At 34.9% G+C, this 18,854-nt stretch overlaps 1 protein-coding gene and 1 long non-coding RNA gene across 5 annotated transcripts in view; one reads left to right on the top strand and one right to left on the bottom strand.

Moving 5' to 3' along the window:
- Window positions 1-352: 352 nt before the first annotated feature.
- LOC129218288 (uncharacterized) lies at window positions 353-868 on the top strand. Its single transcript, XM_054852523.1, has one exon. It carries the CDS (start codon window positions 353-355, stop codon window positions 866-868), a length of 516 nt encoding a protein of 171 aa, XP_054708498.1.
- A 9,164-nt stretch (window positions 869-10,032) lies between these two features.
- LOC129218587 (uncharacterized) overlaps window positions 10,033-18,854 on the bottom strand; it is a 45,243-nt gene continuing 36,421 nt past the window's right edge. For all 4 annotated transcript variants that reach the window (XR_008580344.1, XR_008580341.1, XR_008580342.1 and 1 more), the window contains one exon: window positions 10,033-10,471. This is a non-coding gene — a long non-coding RNA (uncharacterized LOC129218587). The remainder of the gene's footprint in view (window positions 10,472-18,854) is intronic.

The raw sequence follows: 18,854 nt of genomic DNA, 5'->3' as shown, positions 1-18,854 counted from the left end.
TATTGTAAATATAACCTTCACACCCGCCTTCATGCATTCTCTCTATTATAAGTAAATCGCGTTTTCGGGGTTGGAATTCTTGTTTTCTACCCTACTCACTTTCTATGAATTGTATGTGTTTCACACTTTTAAAATGTATCTCGTGACTGACGGGTAGATAAAGATAAGGGCCTTTTATGAACTTTGACCAGTCTCATTTCATCATTTCATATCATTACTCGGCTCACGTGCGTTCTGTTTCTTTTAGCGAGTCTCATACGTACCAACGATTTTGTTTTTAGACTCAGAATAATGTAGTTTTAATCTATTTAGTGTTTTTGAACTATCATTCCGTATAAACAGCAATCTAGAGATGCCTCGCAAGTTTTTAACGTTAGAAGCTGCGTTAGATTATTTCCACAGCTTATTCAACAGCGAACTTGATGACGGACACGAGCATGATCTTTGTATTTTGCTGCCTGATAAACACGCGAGTCTGAGTGATGAAGAACACATAAATGATGAAGCCTTAAATGAAGTTTATCCTAAAGATGTCTGCGGCCATGTTGACTTGATGCTTAGCGATGAAGATACAGGTTCAAATAGTTCAGATGATCAGCTTCACAATTCAGGATATCAAAAGGGAAACACAACCTCATGCTCGACTCCAGAAGCAAAGAAGTGGAAACAAGAACCCTATCCCAGGTGGAAAAAATATGCTAAGTTGGAAGAAAATCTTCCGGGAAAAAAACTCGAAAAATTGACTGGAAAATTCCCCGAGCTTCAGGCAATGGATCTCCTGCAGTTATTTTTCAAAATACTTCATCTGGATTATATGCAACATCTAGCTGATATATTAACTCTCAGTGAAGGTGTCAAGCAGACCTGAACCTAAATCACATCTTCCTGTTCTGAATTTAAAAACAGATAACCATTATCTTGTCCCCTTCACTCAGAGACGTTGTACGTACGGTTTGTCAGAAGAACGAGCGAAAACGGGCATTGAATGTGAAACGAGACTCCGCTCATCTTGCTTCCCCCAATACCATAGACAATAAGGAAGAAAAAGTGTCATTCAGAAGAGAAAAGTATAATAGTATGTAAAATAAACAAAAATATTCATATTTTTTCATCCATTTCGAAGTAATAAAGTTTCGAGATCAATCCTCCCGTTTACTTCATTCCAAACGCCGATGTTCCCAAATGGGAACATCCTGAAATTCCTATTTAAAAAATTTTTTTCGCCAAAACATGTTTAGGTTAGCTATACTGGAGGTAAATTGAGACATTTAAGCAAAAAATTAGGAGTAAAAATTAAAAATTTGAATTACGGCGTTTAAAAGGTTAACTTTTTACGACCGCTAAGGTTTCCCTGTTTTTTTTTTTTTTTAATTTATTCATTTTTTTTATTACACTATTAAAAAGGTATTGGCAGCCCCAAAGCCGGACTAACTAAAAGTGAGGCATTAGGCCCACATTAATTTGGAGGCCCCCTGAAGACTATGTAGTGTTTGATTTACGTTTTTAAAGCACGAATGCACTTTTCGAGGCCTCTTTGTCGAATCACACAAGTATGTATAAATCACTTATGTGCATTTAAGAATCCCCTTTGGGTTCCTTCATAATCATGACCGAGTAAATGCGTTACTGGCAGAATGATTAAAATTCCCCTTAAAGAAGATTTTTTCTAATTAAAAGGTCATAATTTTTTATTTTTAAAAAAATACATGTATTTTTCATATCGTTGCAATTCTATGCATAATTCTTTAAAAAATGTGGGGCCCCTTAGGAACATGGGGCCCTAGGCAGCCTGTGTGGTAATCAGGCCCTGGGCAGCCCCATTTCAGAAATTCCCCCTCCCCCCCTCTTGTGGTGCCGGCCCGACCTCCCTCCACCAGCAATCTTTAGCCCATGCGTAAAGAGGAGCTGAGGCTGTGTTTTGCGAATTTGTGTTATTCAAAACACATGCGCGCAAAATTTACATTTTGCTGTTAGTAGACAGGCTCGAAAGACTTTGCTGTTAGTTAATCCGCCCCAAGCATGGCCGGCCCACCGGGCAAGTGCCCGGTTGCCCGCCGGCTGTATCCGCCGCTGCATCTAAGGTTTGACTGCTTCTGGATCCTCTGAATTAATCAATTCTATTTTTATTCGCTGAATTTCAAAAAAACTCCGAACCCTAGTAACAGATACCAAAAAAACTGATGATACCCAGTAACAGACAGGATAACTCACATTAGAAGCGATTTTACGTGAAAAAGATGTGAAAACCGAAATGAGATTAGTTCAAACATTAAAAATACCTCCAGTATGCAATCATATCCACATTATACAATGCAAAATTATTGTGCGATGAGGTTTTATCAATGAAGTTATCGCACCGATGACTAATTTAATTAGTGCATTTTTAGTTGCAGAGTGTAACTGGAGTAATTTTCAGGAAATAATACCTGTATTTGAAATTATGACTTTATTTCCTCTTTGGTGATATTATACAGTGGTATCCCTGGCGAGCTATTTACATATGAAATATGATATTGCAACATAAGTTCTCTCGAAGCATAATTAGTTTAGTAAAACAGGCAAAACCATTATTTGTATAATTAATAATATTACCTATTCGAGAGCATGACGGCAAGTAGCCGACTTGGCTGACTACGAAACTTAAATACGGCGCCTTAACCGAGAGAGAGCAACTGAGCTACAGAAGCAACATATATAGTCAGCCAAAGTCATTTGCATGTGAAATGCGCATTTCCCGATGTTAGAACGGCGGCCAATCAAATGGATAAGGAACTTCATCATTTCATAAGGCACGCGCGTGTCTAAGATCGGAAAATACGTTACATACATTGAAATTAGCATATGTGACTTTGCAAGATAAAAGAAAATGGGGATTTAATTAATACCAAATATATCAAAATAAACGCGAATTATTGATAATATTATTTGGAATTCCCAACAGGGCCCGCCTCTTGCAAAGCATAATGTACAGTGAAACCTGTGTAAGTTGACCACTCGCGGTGCAGTACTTTGGCGGTCAACTCATAAAGAGCGGTAATGTTTTTTTCCGTCATTTCTTGCACCATGTATTCATTTTTTGAGGAATTCACCCTTACTCTTTCTGTTCAGCTCCACTTTCATTGTTTAACATTATTGAAAGTGAAACAATAATTAAACATACTATTCAAATACTTTTGTTATTTTCCCTTGTTTTTAACTATATTAGACACTGTAGATTTAGAAATTCCATATATGCCACCTAATTTTCTCTGGCTTTCTCCATTTTCAATTGCTCTTAATATTTCATACTTTTTATTAATCTCAAGTTCCACTAACTTTCTTTTTGAAGCCTTTTTATGTAAAATTTATAGCACAAAGAGCAACAAGCTCGACTCTCCCAGTTCATAAAGGCAAAATTAAAATGTCTTAATCCCTTGCACCAGAAACATGTAACTTTACTTATTACTAGGCCCAGATCTGCGTACCCGCAGTGCGAGGGGCCCGCGTCCTTAAAGGGGCTAACAGCCCTAGAAATTGATGAAAAAAGAGAAAAAATAACTAGCACTAAGGCTTATCGTTTTTCAAATAGACAGTGCTGGCCACTAGGGAGAGGCCCACATATTTTTTTGCAGGGGGCCAAAAATGTATAGATCCGGGACTGCTCTTTTTTGCAGAATTCCTGTGTTGCCACACCGTATTGCAACTGAAAGAAAAGACTATGAACTTTTCTACTGACATCTATTTTTATTGAAAAGAATACGAAAAGCCATCTCAAATAGAACAACAAATGAAAAACAAGTTTGGAAAATAAAGAGCAGCATAAACTTTATGCTGCTGTTTAGTTAGTAAAATGCTAGTATGTCATTAAAGCATTAAAAACGTTCTTTGAACGCTATCAAAAAAAAAAAAAAAAAAAAAATTATTATTATAATAAATAAATAAGTAATAAAATAAAATGCTGAAGAAAGTTTAAAAAAATAAACCAAGTGGTCTACTTTCAAAGGGTTTTTTACAATACTCGAGACCAAATTTGGCGTACATTAGTGGTCAAGATAGACAGGTGGTCACGATAGAGAGGTGGTCAAGTTACAGAGGTTTTTCCTTCATTATATGAGATAGGGCTAATTCCGTTCCTGACAAAAGCGGTCAACATAGACAGGTGGTCAACTTTACAGGTTTTACTGTATCTAAATATTACAATTTTTTTTTCCACAAATGCAATTAAACTTTTTAAAAAAATGTGAAGTCCTTGGCATGACATCAGAAATAGGTTGAAGCTTCAAAAGTCCTTTTTGCTCCAAAACGTCATGTCCGGTAGGCATACGAGAAAATGAAAGATACAATTAAAAAATGCATATGAATAAGTACAAATATACCGAATTTCATTTTCAAAGACAAAGTAATTACATTTGTTCAAGAAAAGCCTTGTTTGTAGTAAAATTTGCCAAGAAACACTCAAGTGTTGTTGGACTTTGAAATTTCTTTTTTTAAACCAAAAAGGTTTTCAAAAAAGAATTTAATTTTACTTTATTTAAAGGTTTCGTGAAAAGGTCCGCAAAATTTTGTTTCGTATTAACGTAATTTAAATCAAATAAATTTTCATAAATTAAATTTCTCAAGAAATGCAATTTTATATCAATATGCTTAGTTCTACAGTTCTCTATCGAAGAATTTGAAAAGTTAATTGCAGCTTGATTGTCACAGAGTAATTTAAATTTAGGTTTCAAGTTGATTAACTTTAAATTTACAATTTCATTAAAAATGCGAACAATCCAGATAAGCTCTTTCGCTGTCTCTGTTAACGACACATACTCCGCTTCCATAGTGGATAAACTGACACATTTTTGCTTGAATGTTTTCCAAATTATGGGAGATTTGTCGATAAAAAGAGTCATACCACCGATTGAAATTCTGTCATCGCGATTTGCAGCGAAGTCAGCGTCGCTGAAACATTCAATTTTCCAATCGGAAACATTCGATAAACAGAGTTTTAACGAGCAGGTATAGCTTAAATACCCGAGTAATTTAAGTAGAACATTCCAATGTATAAGTCCTGGATTCGATTGAAATTGAGACAAGATATTTACGGCGTAACTTAAATCCGGCCGTGTTCTACTCGCAACAAAAGCAATACAGCCCAAAATGTTACGATAGGGAAATTTAGAAACCATTTCAATCTCTTCTTTTGAATCCGCACAGTGGGTTTTTGAAAGAACTGTGCCAACTCCTATAGGCAATGAAACAATTGGGAAATTGAAATTCTTATAAGTATCACATACTTTGTTGATGTATGTCTGTTGGTGAATGAATAAATTGCCATTGCTTTCTTCAAATTCAACTCCTAGAAGTTTACTAGTTTTTCCTAGCATTTTTATATCAAATTTAGATTGGAGTTTCGAAGTGACAGTATTTAGATATTGTTCATTTTTACAAAACACAACAATGTCATCAACATAAAGTATTAACACAATATTATTTTCAAATTTATATACACACAATTTGCCCAAGATAATTTATGGAAAACCCAAATTTAGTAGCCCACTGTGAATTTCAGTAAACCATTCCCTTCCTGATTGGTCTAATCCGTACAGTGCCCTATTTAATTTGCAAACATATTCAGGTTTTTGAGGATCCTTAAACCCTTGTGGTTGCGATATATAAATGGTTTCTTTTAAAGGAGCGTATAAATATGCGCATTTTACGTCAAACTGATTATGCAACCATTTCATTTTACATACAAAAATTGAAAAGAACATTCGGATTAATGAGAAACTAATTACTGGATTAAAACCTGATCAAAATCAACCCCTCTGGTTTGCCGATTTCCCTGGGCACAGAGGCGACTTTTATATCTAACTGCCTCCCCTTTATCATTTTGTTTTACAGTGAAAACCCAACGACATCCAATTATTTTTGAATTGACTGGTTTTGGCACTAACTTCCAAACATTTCTTTTCTTAATAATTTCCATCTCTTGAGACATAGACTCAAGCCATTTATTAGCTTCTGGAGTCTTTAGTGCTTCATTAAAGTTCTTAGGAATCTGAGGTTGTAGTCATAATTGAGAAGATTCTGCCGCAATTGGATCAACAATTCCACAAAAGTCATTTTTACCGCAAAAACTAAAATTTTCTTTTATATACTCAATGTTATGTGAAATGCAGAATTTTTCCACATCATTGTGTGAGCGTAACCTAGCATTTGAACCCTCGATAGAATAATAAATTTTCGTACGCGATTTATCTGGACGAAGAACGGCTTTTCTAACCCAGACAATTTTAGCGGGATCTAGAATCTGGCTCGAACTTGCAGAACTCGATTTTCCTAATTCCGCAACGGGTGTAGGAATGGTATTAAGACTCTGCGCTTCATTATAAATTTCATTACACTTAACATCCGTAAAAATACTTTTAGAAACATTAGTATTTTTAATTTCATCAGATTGGCTATATTTTGAACTCTCCTTAAAGTTACTGGTGTCGGAATTTAAATCTGCTTTATTTTTCGGAAAAGTCTTACTTTTGCTTTTCATTACCGAAGCTTTAGATTTGCTAGCACCGTATTTAAAAGTTGAAATTTTAGTCACATAATCATTAATTTTATCATTTTTGGAATTCTGTACGAAATTGGCAAAAGCATCAAAATGAGGATACGTAGGATTAACAATATAAAAACCCTCTTTCAATTTAGCTGTAAGAACGATTCGACTATTACATTTAGATTTCACAATAAATTTACCACCTCTACAATAAAAAGAATTACCAGCACAGTCAACTAATGAAGCTGAAATTAAATTTCTGTGCAATTTGGGAGAATACAAAACATTATTCAAAGTCACTCTTTCTGTGTTACCTTTATTTCAGGATCATGACCACTGTTCTTTTTCCCTCGATTTTGCAGGTGGATCCTTGAAGAGCGGTAGCCATACTATATTGTTTCACGGGCTGGAAATCTCGAAACAGTCTCTTGTTGTTGCAAAAGTGATTTGAGTCTGCCGAATCCAGGGCCCAGCACAATTTTAGATCCTCTTCAGCTACTGATGCAAAACATATGAAGCTATTTTCTTTTAACCTCTTCTTTTTAAAACACTTGTGTGCCCAATTTTATGGCAGTACTTACACAGTTTGACTTTCATATTATTTTAAGTCCGACGGGAGGCGGCTAATGCAGAACTTGAATATTCACTGCGGTCTCTTTGAACTTGTTGCAACCGGGATTCCTCGGCTAAAAGTTCCTTGAGAATTTTGTCAAATGTGAAATCAGCGTCTTCCCACCGGTATATAGACTGAACTATTCCTTCGAATTCAGCAGGTATGTATCGAACAAGTTGAAAAGCTTCATAGTAACTCGAAACTGGTTTACCGGCATCTTGAAGTTGTTTCATTATTTTTCTCAATCTTGAAAAAAACTCGTCTGTGAGGCTGATTACTCTCGCTCTTGAATCAGGTCTAAAATGAATTTCTAATTTCTTCCAAGCTTCTTTTGGCATTTCTACATCACTGATTAGTGGTTTGTACTCCGAACTTACATTTAAATAAATCAGGCTGTACGCCTTATCGCTTCTTTTACGGAAATCTTGAAGTAAGGCAGAATCTTTTGCTGGCTCTACTTCACTTCCGGAAATTAGTCTCCAACAGTTCTTACACATCAGGACTGCCTTCATATCTTCAGTCCACGCGGCGTAGTTATCCCGATTCAGTTTTCTGATTTCCATTTTGAATTTTCAGGGCCCATCGTCTGAGAAATTTTATAAATCACCAATAAGTGCCAGTTTCATTCATCAACTCCAAATAGAAAACGCAAGGAGGGCGCTGGATGCCAATAACCCTATTGTGCGATGAGGTTTTATCAATGAAGTTATCGCACCGATGACTAATTTAATTAGTGCATTTTTAGTTGCAGAGTGTAACTGGAGTCCTTTTCAGAAAATAATACCTGTATTTGAAATTATGACTTTATTTCCTCTTTGGTGATATTATATAGTGGTATCCTTGGCGAGCTATTTACATATGAAATATGATATTGCAACATAAGTTCTCTCGAAGCATAATTAGTTTAGTAAAACAGGCAAAACCATTATTTGTATAATTAATAATATTACCTATTCGAGAGTATGACAGCAAGTAGCCGACTTGGCTGACTACGAAACTTAAATACGGCGCCTTAACCGAGAGAGAGCAACTGAGCTACAGAAGCAACATATATAGTCAGCCAAAGTCATTTGCATGTGAAATGCGCATTTCCCGATGTTAGAACGGCGGCCAATCAAATGGATAAGGAACTTCGTCATTTCATGACGTAAGGCACGCGCGTGTCTAAGATCGGAAAATACGTTACATACATTGAAATTAGCATATGTGACTTTGCAAGATAAAAGAAAATGGGGATTTCATTAATGCCAAATATATCAAAATAAACGTGAATTATTGATAATATTATTTGGAATTCCCAACAAAAATGATGGTTGAAAGCACTCACCTTCTTAGCGTAAATGGCTAGCTGCAGCATGAAACACCAGCTAATCTTGAGGTAGCTATTCATAACCTTCCACTACTGCTGTGTAAATACCTACTGACTCATGAAATTCACTCTGATAACACTAGATGACTGCACGGTATTCACTGGCCACAGCAACATTAGTTTAACTCGCCTAAATTTCTTGTTATTTAAATCCAAACTTATGACTGTCTGTTACTGGACCTTTGTCCGTTACTGGTGCTGTCATCCTGATTGATATTAGTAAAGAAAATGTTACCATGAAATGAAATTTGTTCTTGTAATACAAATACAAATGTGATGATCAGCAACAGGCACTGGGAGCAGCTGGGCTGTTTCTAGTTAATTTAGTCCCCAATGAGGGTTAATGGCCCTTTTAAAGCTATTGACCCCCTTGCTTATTCTAGTCTCTTCTGGTAAGCTGTTCATAGTGCTCACAACTGTACTAAAGTAGTAGTTTTTTCCTTACTTGTATGACATTAACATATCCATAAAAACATGCAGTGTACAAATATTTTACTATAGAGTGAAATCAAAAAGAAAAAAAAAAAAAAAACTCGAGAAATATAACAGTAAAAATGTTTTTAGATTAAGTTATTGCATAAAGCAGAACAAGAAAAGAAAAATAAATAAATACAGCAATGCATAACAGCCATACTGTAAAATTTTAATATGACAATCAATGTGCATAGATTGAAAAATATTTAATGATTGTCAAATGCTTCATCAGCAAGCCGTTTATCCTTAGAATTTTAGCTTTCATTCGCAATTACCAATTTGTGTTACCAGTTTGTAGCTTGCTTTGTATCATGTCAATATTTGAAAAGATAAGTTCAGTACTTGCTGATGAGGCTATGCAATGAAAAAATTGTTGACATGCGAAATTAGAAATATTTTCTGAATTACTCTATCTCTTCAGTGATTCCCAATCCCACCAATCTGCTAGTGATAGATTATGTTTATGATTGGCTCGGAAAAATACAGTATGTTGGTTGCTAGAAATGGAGATGTTTGAATAAAAAAAATATCGAGCATCAACAAGAGATTTTCATCAATGTCATTCAGTCAATTCCTTGCTATTTCTGATTGGCCCCTAGTAAGTCTTTCACCCATGTATTTCTGATACAATGTGAGCTGGGGTGATGCAGTCATCAAATCTTTTCTTAAAATCCTGCTGTGAATTTTAAGTCAGCTATTTAGCATCTTTCAAAAGTATTTGAAATTCATTAGTTACGTCTACAATAATTATGAGAAATTTCTTTTAGTACATCTAATGAAATACTGATGGGTTTCAAAAGACTAATTAGATATTTCACTTATCAAGCAATATCATTAATTATATTCTTTATGTTTGCATTCATTTCGTCCTCATGTTCATCAATAATTTTCAAGAAAATATCTTTGTTTTTTTATGTATTTCTCCAAGCATTTAATGAGACTGTTCCATTGAGTTCAATTTCTATTATTGTAATCACGCTCATTATCTTGTTCATTTTGTTAAATTTTATTACTTCTTAGTTAGTTATAATCTAAAAATAGTTGCACCAATGTGAGATTAACAACTTTTTTTTGGATTTATTACATTCTAATAAAATACAATCATTCTCATTTAATCAAATGATTAATTAACAAGAGCTAATGTATTATATGTACTAATTTTATTACACCATAACAATAAATCTATGTATCAAACAAATGGAAAATCAATTGATTTTTATTTCATCCAATTTTGTCCATTTTGTTTAATTTCTTCCTCCGTCCCGGACTTTTTACGTAAGAGTGGACAAAATAGCAACCCTGCCACTAGGAGGGTTAAGAGAAAGCATTTTTCCCGTCGATTGCAATGTTTCTTATGGCACATACTGGAAGAAGCATTTTGATAACTAGTCTTTTTTCATGCATAAAATCTCTAGCAACATCACTTGCATGTGGTTGCATGCCCCCAAGCATCTGCTTCAGCAAGATAGGACACTCCTAATTTCTGTAGCTCTTTAATCTGAAAGAAAATGCATACATGTATTTGAAAGTTGAAACAATATACACAGTGATCCAAAAGATAGTACACTTTTAAGAACCTTTTATTCATTGAACTATTTACAATAAAATAATTTGGTTTGCACAGAAATGTTAAAAAACATGGGGGGGGGATGATAAATATATATATATATATATATATATATATATATATATATATATATAGTAGTTACATTTTTGACCAAAAGGTGACACTAGTCACTAGTGAGGCATCAGTGAAATAAAATTAGAATACAGCTATTTTTGATCAATGAAAGTGTTTCAGTGTTGGAGCTATTTAATGTGGTTCCTATCATTGAGGATTACAGCCATCAGACAATCAAAAACACCCTGCACAATGCTAAAAATCATTTTACATAGAGGGTATATTTGTTAACTGGTGGCGAATAGCTTTCCTTGACTGCGTCAGAGCAGTAGGTCAATTTCTACACAAGTGGTTTTAAACAACCCCAGAAAGAGTCATAAGCTGTAAGATCCAGAGGCCTTGGCGACCGTCTTTGTGGATTTTTAATTTCTGTTAAAAGATCTAAGAGCTTCTATTGTGCAAGGATAGCATGTCTAAGCTCAGAAACTAAAGATACATTTTTATCGAAATTAGTTTCAAATTGTTTCTAGAATACACCTAATAAAAACTTAAAATTAAAACAATAAAAAATAGTATAAAACTATAAGAAAATTTTAGCATTATACACCGCATGTTAGCCAAAACAACAATCCTTGGAATTATTGATTAGGTTTCTTTAAAACAAACAAGTGTTTTAACAAAATCTATAATTAACTTACAGTGTTTAATTATCTAAATGATATTTTTATCGATGTATTAGTTTATAAACGATATGGCAAAATAATCAACTGCTGACAAAAAGGTGCTTTAGAGGGAGAAAGAAGAAACTAAGCAAACATTATTTTGTTCCATTTGACTTGTATATTAGGGTGGACCAAAAATAATGAAAAACTAGAATCTTGATTTGGAATACTGGCCAAAAGTTTTGTATTTGTAAGTACAAAACACCTATAGAATATTATCAAGTTTGAACTACTCCTTGAGGCCTCTACCAAGGATTGAATTTCTACAAAAATAGGAAAAAGTGGGCAACTTTCAAATTTTTTTATGAAAATAAAAATGTTTAAAATTTTTGTTCTAATACTACTAATGCTTCTTTTTAATGCTATTTCTAAATATTTTTAAGATTGTTTACAATTTTTAGTTTTCAGTTCACATATAATTCGTAACATTTTGCAAAATTAACCAATTTTGTTTTTATTTTCACAATGCAATACAATAGAATACCTTTATAACGCCGACCTATATAACGCAGTTCTCTATTAACCGCACAACTTTTCAGGTGTAAACAATATGTTTTGCAGTTAAAAAAAGCTCTCTATTCTGCATTGCAAACATAAAAACTGTTAGGCAAATTAAATTTTGAAACACTTTTGTATCTTTCTATCTGAATTTAAATGAAAATTAGAATTCAGTTTAAAAAAAAAACCAGATCACTCTTAAAAATGCAGCTGTTATGCAAACTATAAAGATAGGAGAACTGCAGGATACACTTTATTTTGATTGTGAAACATACTTTTTGAATAGTACATTGTATAATTATTGCTTTAATACAAACTGCAGTTAAAACTCATTCTGAAGCAAAAATATATAGATATATTTTGAATATATTAGTTTCAAAATTTGTGAAATGATCTATAAAATGCAAAAACCTGTATGACGCTACAGCTCTGGTCCCAAGGTTTGCGTTATAACGGCCTTCTACTGTATTCCATCTTTTATAAACCAGTAATCTTTTGTAATGAATGTACCCAATGCAGTTTTTAGTTGGGAATGCAGTTATATTTTATTACAGTAACAGTTTAGAACACACCACTAGAAGATGGCCGCATTTTGTGTTTTATTCTGTTCTTCCCTCCCAGTCATGTTATTTACATATTTACAATGCATTTAAATATTTAATTACTGTTTGATGTTTTGAATTTTTCAAACTGACTTAAAAAGTGAGTTAAAAGTATTTGATTTGATAAAGTATTCATTGTCCAGTCAATAGGTAGAAAAAAACGGGCTTGCCTTACAAAAAATGGGGTCAAAGGTTTTTTTTTAAAAATTTGTGTATACTAGTGCCAATATGAAAAAACCAAGTTATCCAACACGAAAGACCTCGGGAGAAGTTTCGGGGGCCGAAAACCCCCCAAAAATTGTGACTTTTTGTAGTATTTTCAAAATATCTCAAAAATGGTTAAAATTACAAAAAAAAACTTCCAATGCAAATGTTAAAGAAGATTAAATTTCCTTCAACTTTTGTCATTACAACATTTTTGTAGCGTGAAAAGCAAGCGAGTTACAGCTTCTTGAAAGTCACACTTTTTCTGAACCCCCTCAGCAAAGTGCGTGAAAGCGCATCTGATAACGGAGGAAAAAAGGAGAAACGCTGGCAGTCTGACCTTGGAAATCATTTGTCTTTCACAGCTGAGGGTAAATGCCTCCGTTCCCTTTAACTTAAACAAAACACCCCCATTCCATCCCCCCTTTTTTTTCTCCAAATCAGATGAATCGACTCAATAGCTACTCATGTTGGCGTTTCACTTCAGCGTTTGGGCCAGAGTATGTTTTATCAATTTGTGTGTTCTGTATTACAATTTTTTTCCTTAGAAATGAATACGCCTGACCAAGGTGTTTTATTATTATTATTATTTGTGAAATCAGTTTGCGTGAATGCGAAATAAAGATTGTAAAGGAGAAGGGAATAGAAAATCTTCAAAGATGCAGCGCAAAACGGCAAAATGAAGAACATGAGCGTTTTTTGAAGTTCTTAAAAGAAGTGACAATTCACACTGCCTGTCACAAATGCTGTACCAATGAGCAATCAATATCTTCCCTTGAAGTAATGGTTGAACCTAACATGTTGACTAAATTCCGAAAGATTTCTGGCAAATTATAACAACAAGAATAGTCTTATTCAACTTCTTGAGACACATTTCGAAGAGTGTGGCATTGAAGTCAGGCAGACTCAAGATGATGCCGACTTACTTACTGTTCTTTCAAAGGCAAAAGAAATTGAAAAGTTTGTTATAGTGGGCGAGAGGATGTAGATCTGTTGGTGCTGATGACAGCTTTAGGACAGCCTTTCAGCAACTTGTTCTTTTTAAAACCTGGAAGAGGGAATACTTGTGATTTGTTTTTTTCCCCACTAAATCTTTTAAGTTTGACCCCAGCAATATTCTTTTGATCCATGCGTTTAGTGTGTGTGATACGACTTCGGCAATCTTTGGCCAAGGCAAAATTAAGTTGTACAAAATAGTTAAAAAAGAAAAAAACTCCTGAAATTAAGGAAGCTATTGAAGTATTTAGGGACCCAATCTGTCATCATGAAGCCTCAGCTGCAGCTGGAGAAAACATTTTGCAAATATTATACACAGGTGACGTAAAGTATTTGAACCTATCTTTGGATACTTTGCAATTTAATCTTTTTATAAAACTAGTACAGGGCTAAGATAAATCTTGCAGGGCTACCTCCAACGTGCGGAGAGGGGGGGATGCTTCACGTTATCACTCATATCGGTTCTACCACCAAATTCAAAGTTGGGCAACATAATTGATCCAGAGAAGTGGGGTTGGGAATGCAGAACGCAAGGTCTAATGCACGTTGACACGAAAAGAGATTCAGTTACTCAGAATCTTTTGAAGATTGTACCTTAAACCTGCAAGAAAAATTGTACTAGAGCCTGTTCTTGTCACAAGGCAGGTTTAAAATGCTCCAGCACGTGCAAACACTGCAGTGGCACAAATTGTGAAAGTGTTGCAGAAATTTCATCTTTGGATGAGACTGCTGAAGAAGATGATTTGTTCCAGGAGCTTTTGGAATTACCGCAACAAGGAGATGAACAATTAAAGGACCACAGCCTCTTTCTACCCCCTACAGATTCTGAACCAGGAGAACATGGACCTTCAAAACGGCTTCGAAGAAGATAAACAGCGTATTTTGTTGTCCTTTCTCTATTTGCTTTAAGGTCGAATGAATCTCTCTGTAATTTAGATCTGTATTATTCTGTCTGTAATTAATCTGTATTAAGCTTCTACAGTTGGATTTTCATTTTGAAAGGTAATTCTTTTGAGTTTTTCATGCCTCAAAAAGTCAGTTCCTGCAGAATTTTTTCAAAGTGTTCATTACGTATTACTATTGTACCTTTATTTATGCATTATTATGTCTATTGTTTGCTTATTATCACCCTAATATTTATTCATTCACATTTATATTTTCGAATATTGCATTTTCACTTGTAATAGAATAGATGGTACGAATTATGTGCTTTAAATGAATGAGAAGATTATGTAATTCAATTACAAACTGCAATATAAATCATATGTTATTGGAGTCTGACTGAAGACTACCTCTGTCAGACTAGAAATATTAGTTCGTGAGCGGTAGGGGAGGGTTTATTATTATTATTGTATCAGAGCATAGGATGCATGACTGTGTTGATTGTTTGCTTATTAGCTGCCTAATATTCATTCCTTCACATTAATATTTAAAAATCCCATGTTTGTTTGCAATAATTAGACTAGAATGTACGAATTACATCCCTCAAATGAAGGTATATATTGTGCAATCCAGTTATAAACAGCAATTTATCATCTATTATTGGAGTCTGATGAAGACTACTTCTGTCAGATCAGAAAAGTTACTTCGTGAGCAGTGGGGAAGGTTTTTATTTCTTTTTTATTATTGCATCGTCGTATGTGCTTTAAATGAATGTGTATATATGTATTTCAGTTTCATAATACATCGTTTGTTTTTGGAGTCTAGTGGGAACTAATCTGTCAGCCAGAAATGCTACTCTGTGTCCAGGGTGGGGGGGGGGGGGTGGAGCAAGAAACTCAAACTACTCTAACTGTCGATAAACTCTCTGAAACTAAAGTTTCTCTTCAAGTTCTAATAATTATGACGCCTTGCTTTCGGTGTGAAAGCTTTTATTTTCGGAGTGGAGGAAAACTGCCTATTTTCAAAGAGCTATAGCAAGCTTGTTATTTGTGCTACAAAAAAGTTGTAAATACAAAAGTTGTAGGAAATTTTATGTTCTTTAAACTTTATATTTAAAACTTTTTTCTAAGTTGAACCATTTCGGAGATATTTTGGAAAAAACAAAAAAAGTCATAAATTTTTGTGGTTTTTCGGCCCCCAAAAGTTCTCCCGGGGTCTTTCTTGTTGGATAACTTGGTTTTTCCATGTCGGCACCAATATGTACAAATTAAAAAAATAAAATCTTTGACCCCATTTTTTGCAAGTTAAAATGTATCTATTGACTGGACTATTAATTCTGTATTACATATAGTACAGTAAAAATAGGGGTCGGACCCAAACATCCAAAAAAAAAAAGCTAAACCTGGTGCAAATTGTTTATTACCCTCCCAATAAGAACAGGTAAAAAGTCCCACCCCATTGTGCGTCGGGTTTTTGGATGGGGGGCATCTAAAAATTGCTGTTTTGGGTATTTTTCCAGAATTTTTAGAGTAAATTTAAAGTGAGAATATTATGTTATACTAAATTTAAAAGCATGAAACTAAAGGTGTTTGACCCCCAAGAGGGATGACATAACCCACCAATGCTACAGAGCCCCCCTATCGCCGTAAAACGAAGCAGTACCCCCGAACCCCCCTCCATACATTTCGTATGGAAACATTATTTTATGCTAAGTTAAAGTTAGAAATCGAGTGCGTCCATCCTCCAAGATCGATGGTGCACCTCAAAGCTACAGCACCCCCCCCCCTCCGTCAAATAAAATAAATCTTCACCCCCCCCTTTTATTTCAAGTAGAAGTATTATTCCATGCAAATCTAAAATGCATTAAATCAGGACTGTCCACCCCATAAGAACATAGCTCATCTCCCAAAATAAAATTATATACTAAAATATTATCCTCCCCCCCTCTCTGATGGTGCACATTCGATTAAATAACCAGAAAAATTACGCTGACCTGTTTTTTGCTTTCAAATGATTTCTCCTAATCTTGTAACAAAAAGTCAAGATGTTTTTTGGAATCTAGATCCTCAGCAAAATCGTTATAGTTGCAGCTATGTCTAACACAGTTTGAGCATATAATTGAGCACTTCAGTCCATTTTCAGACTTTTCAAACATTCACTATATCCAATGAACCCTTCAGAGCAAGCACAAGATTTGAGACGCAGGAAGTCTTCTAGAGCAGAAGGCTTGGCTGTTGTAACAGGACGCAGATTATATTTCTGTGGTGCTTTCTTTGCACTCATCAAAAATGACACTAGCTTTCCCATACTTACAAGTGACCTATACACTGCATTGCTGGCATATTTCCTTGAAGCTTACAGATCATTACCAAAAATATGATCAAGCAGGTATCTTCCATTTATTATATATGAGGCAGTGAGAAGCAAAGGGATGTAAGTGGCAAAATTAAAAATTTGGAGATAACCAGTACAAATGGTGGGTGAACCTCTCCTCTATCTTGAGGCAAGAGATGGTACTAGTAGACCTGGTAGTTGCTTCTATACAGCATGATTTAGAAAAGAAAATCAGTGAAAGCCTACCTAGGATGTTATCTTTAAACGAGTTTTATTCAAAACTTGAAAATGTCCACTTACATCCCTTTGCTTCTCACTGCCTCATACATGACACCAGCTGTTCTTTCTGTGATGGTGGATGAACCTTTTGCTTCAGATAATAGCACTTTAACGATACAAGATTTCTTTCCTTCTGAAACCAGATTCATCGAATACTGATGGAGGATCAGCGCATAACTCGTACCAGAAGTTTTTAACAATTTGTTATTCCATCTTTACTGTTCATACCATTCGGTGTAAAAGATGGTTTGGGCTTACACATCTTTACAGATAGTAACTACTCTCGCAACAGAAGCTAAAGACATAACTGTTTACCTCCTTTGCAAAGAAATGCCACAAAATTGTTTGCCTTCTATATCCTTTGTACCCGTACGTTAAAGGTCTCATCGCAACTCACCTTATCAGCGAGCAATACCACTACCAACTTGAGAGGGAAGAAACTTCTGGGGGCTTTTGAAACGGATTGTGATTTCCAAAATGGGAGATAAAAAGGTGTAAATATTTAGCATTCCATTGTTGTATTGCTCATTGCTCTCATCAAGACTTGTTCTATCGTTGAATCACTACAGGTTCTAGACCACCTGAATTTGTCACTGCGTTAGATCGTTGGATAGCTGATGTTTTAGCTGATGTTTGATGTGATCAATTTTTTTTTTATCGCATAATGTACTCAAAAGTTTGAGATAGTGTTGCAAGTATATGTCTGCATATTTAGCATAATTCACATAACCAGCTGCGTAAAAGAGAGGTAGCTCGGTGTTTGTCAATGAGAACCCCCACCGACTTAGAGGGTGCAGAATTGCAACATTGCTCGTCTCACTATTGGCAATTTTGGTTTGTCCCCCCTTACGGTGATGGCAAAAGATTGTAGAAAACTTGAAGTAAGTTAATCAAGAAGTAGGGAAACTTTGGTCAATTTGGACTTTTTTTAAGCTGCACAGGAATTTTGTTTTCCAGCGCTCTAAACAGTTTAATAACTCCAATCAAAAAATAATTTGGTTACTGAGCTCGCTTAGATCTTTTAGAATTATCATTCCGACATTACCATATCATTGTGTGGCATTTTGTACTTCGGAAAAGTTTGAATCAGGGAAATTTTTTCATGAACTTCACTGCAACAGTTCATTTTAGAATTTAAATTCATGGTTCCCCCCCCCCAAAAGCGATGGCGCACCCCTTAAGTGTGACGGAGTATCCATCCAGAATAAAAGGCCTCAAAAAAGAAAGAAATACCCCTTGAAAAAACTGCCTTAAAAATTTCAATCACGCAAAGCTGATCCATGAGCTCCCCCCATTCCCCCCCCCCCCGCCTGTGCACCCCTCTGTTAATTAGAATTTTTTTCCGGGAGAGTTTATTATTTTACTATTATAGAGTGTGATTACTGCGACTTTTGAGTATTTTTTTAAGTAATAGAAATTATTTTTATTTACATAGAGGATTATTTCGTCCCCCCCTTCCCCCCAAAACCCGACGCGCAAAGTGCTGGGACTTTTTACCCCTTCTTGCTGGAAGGGTAAGAAGTAATTTGCAACAGGTTTCACTTTTTTTTTTTGGATGTTTGGGTTTGGCCATTTTTTGGCCTAATTTTACTGTACTAATATTGTCAACGTAATACAGAAAGGAAAAAGTGATACTGAACTTGCTGTCAAAAGTCCAAGATTTTTCAGTTTTAACATTTGTTAACTTGCGCAAATGGAGTTAAAGAGCAATATATATTTTTCAAGATGAACTACTAACGATAT

The sequence above is a fragment of the Uloborus diversus genome, chromosome 3 (assembly GCF_026930045.1).
Source record: "Uloborus diversus isolate 005 chromosome 3, Udiv.v.3.1, whole genome shotgun sequence".
NCBI classification, from domain to species: Eukaryota; Metazoa; Arthropoda; class Arachnida; order Araneae; family Uloboridae; genus Uloborus; species Uloborus diversus.
The sequence above is the reverse complement of the archived record's forward strand: the minus strand, read 5'-3'. Positions and strand labels throughout refer to the sequence as shown.

Bases quoted from the DNA above. Each gene is read 5' to 3' on its own strand.
- LOC129218288 (XM_054852523.1), top strand. From the start codon at position 353: ATGCCTCGCAAGTTTTTAACGTTAGAAGCTGCGTTAGATTATTTCCAC.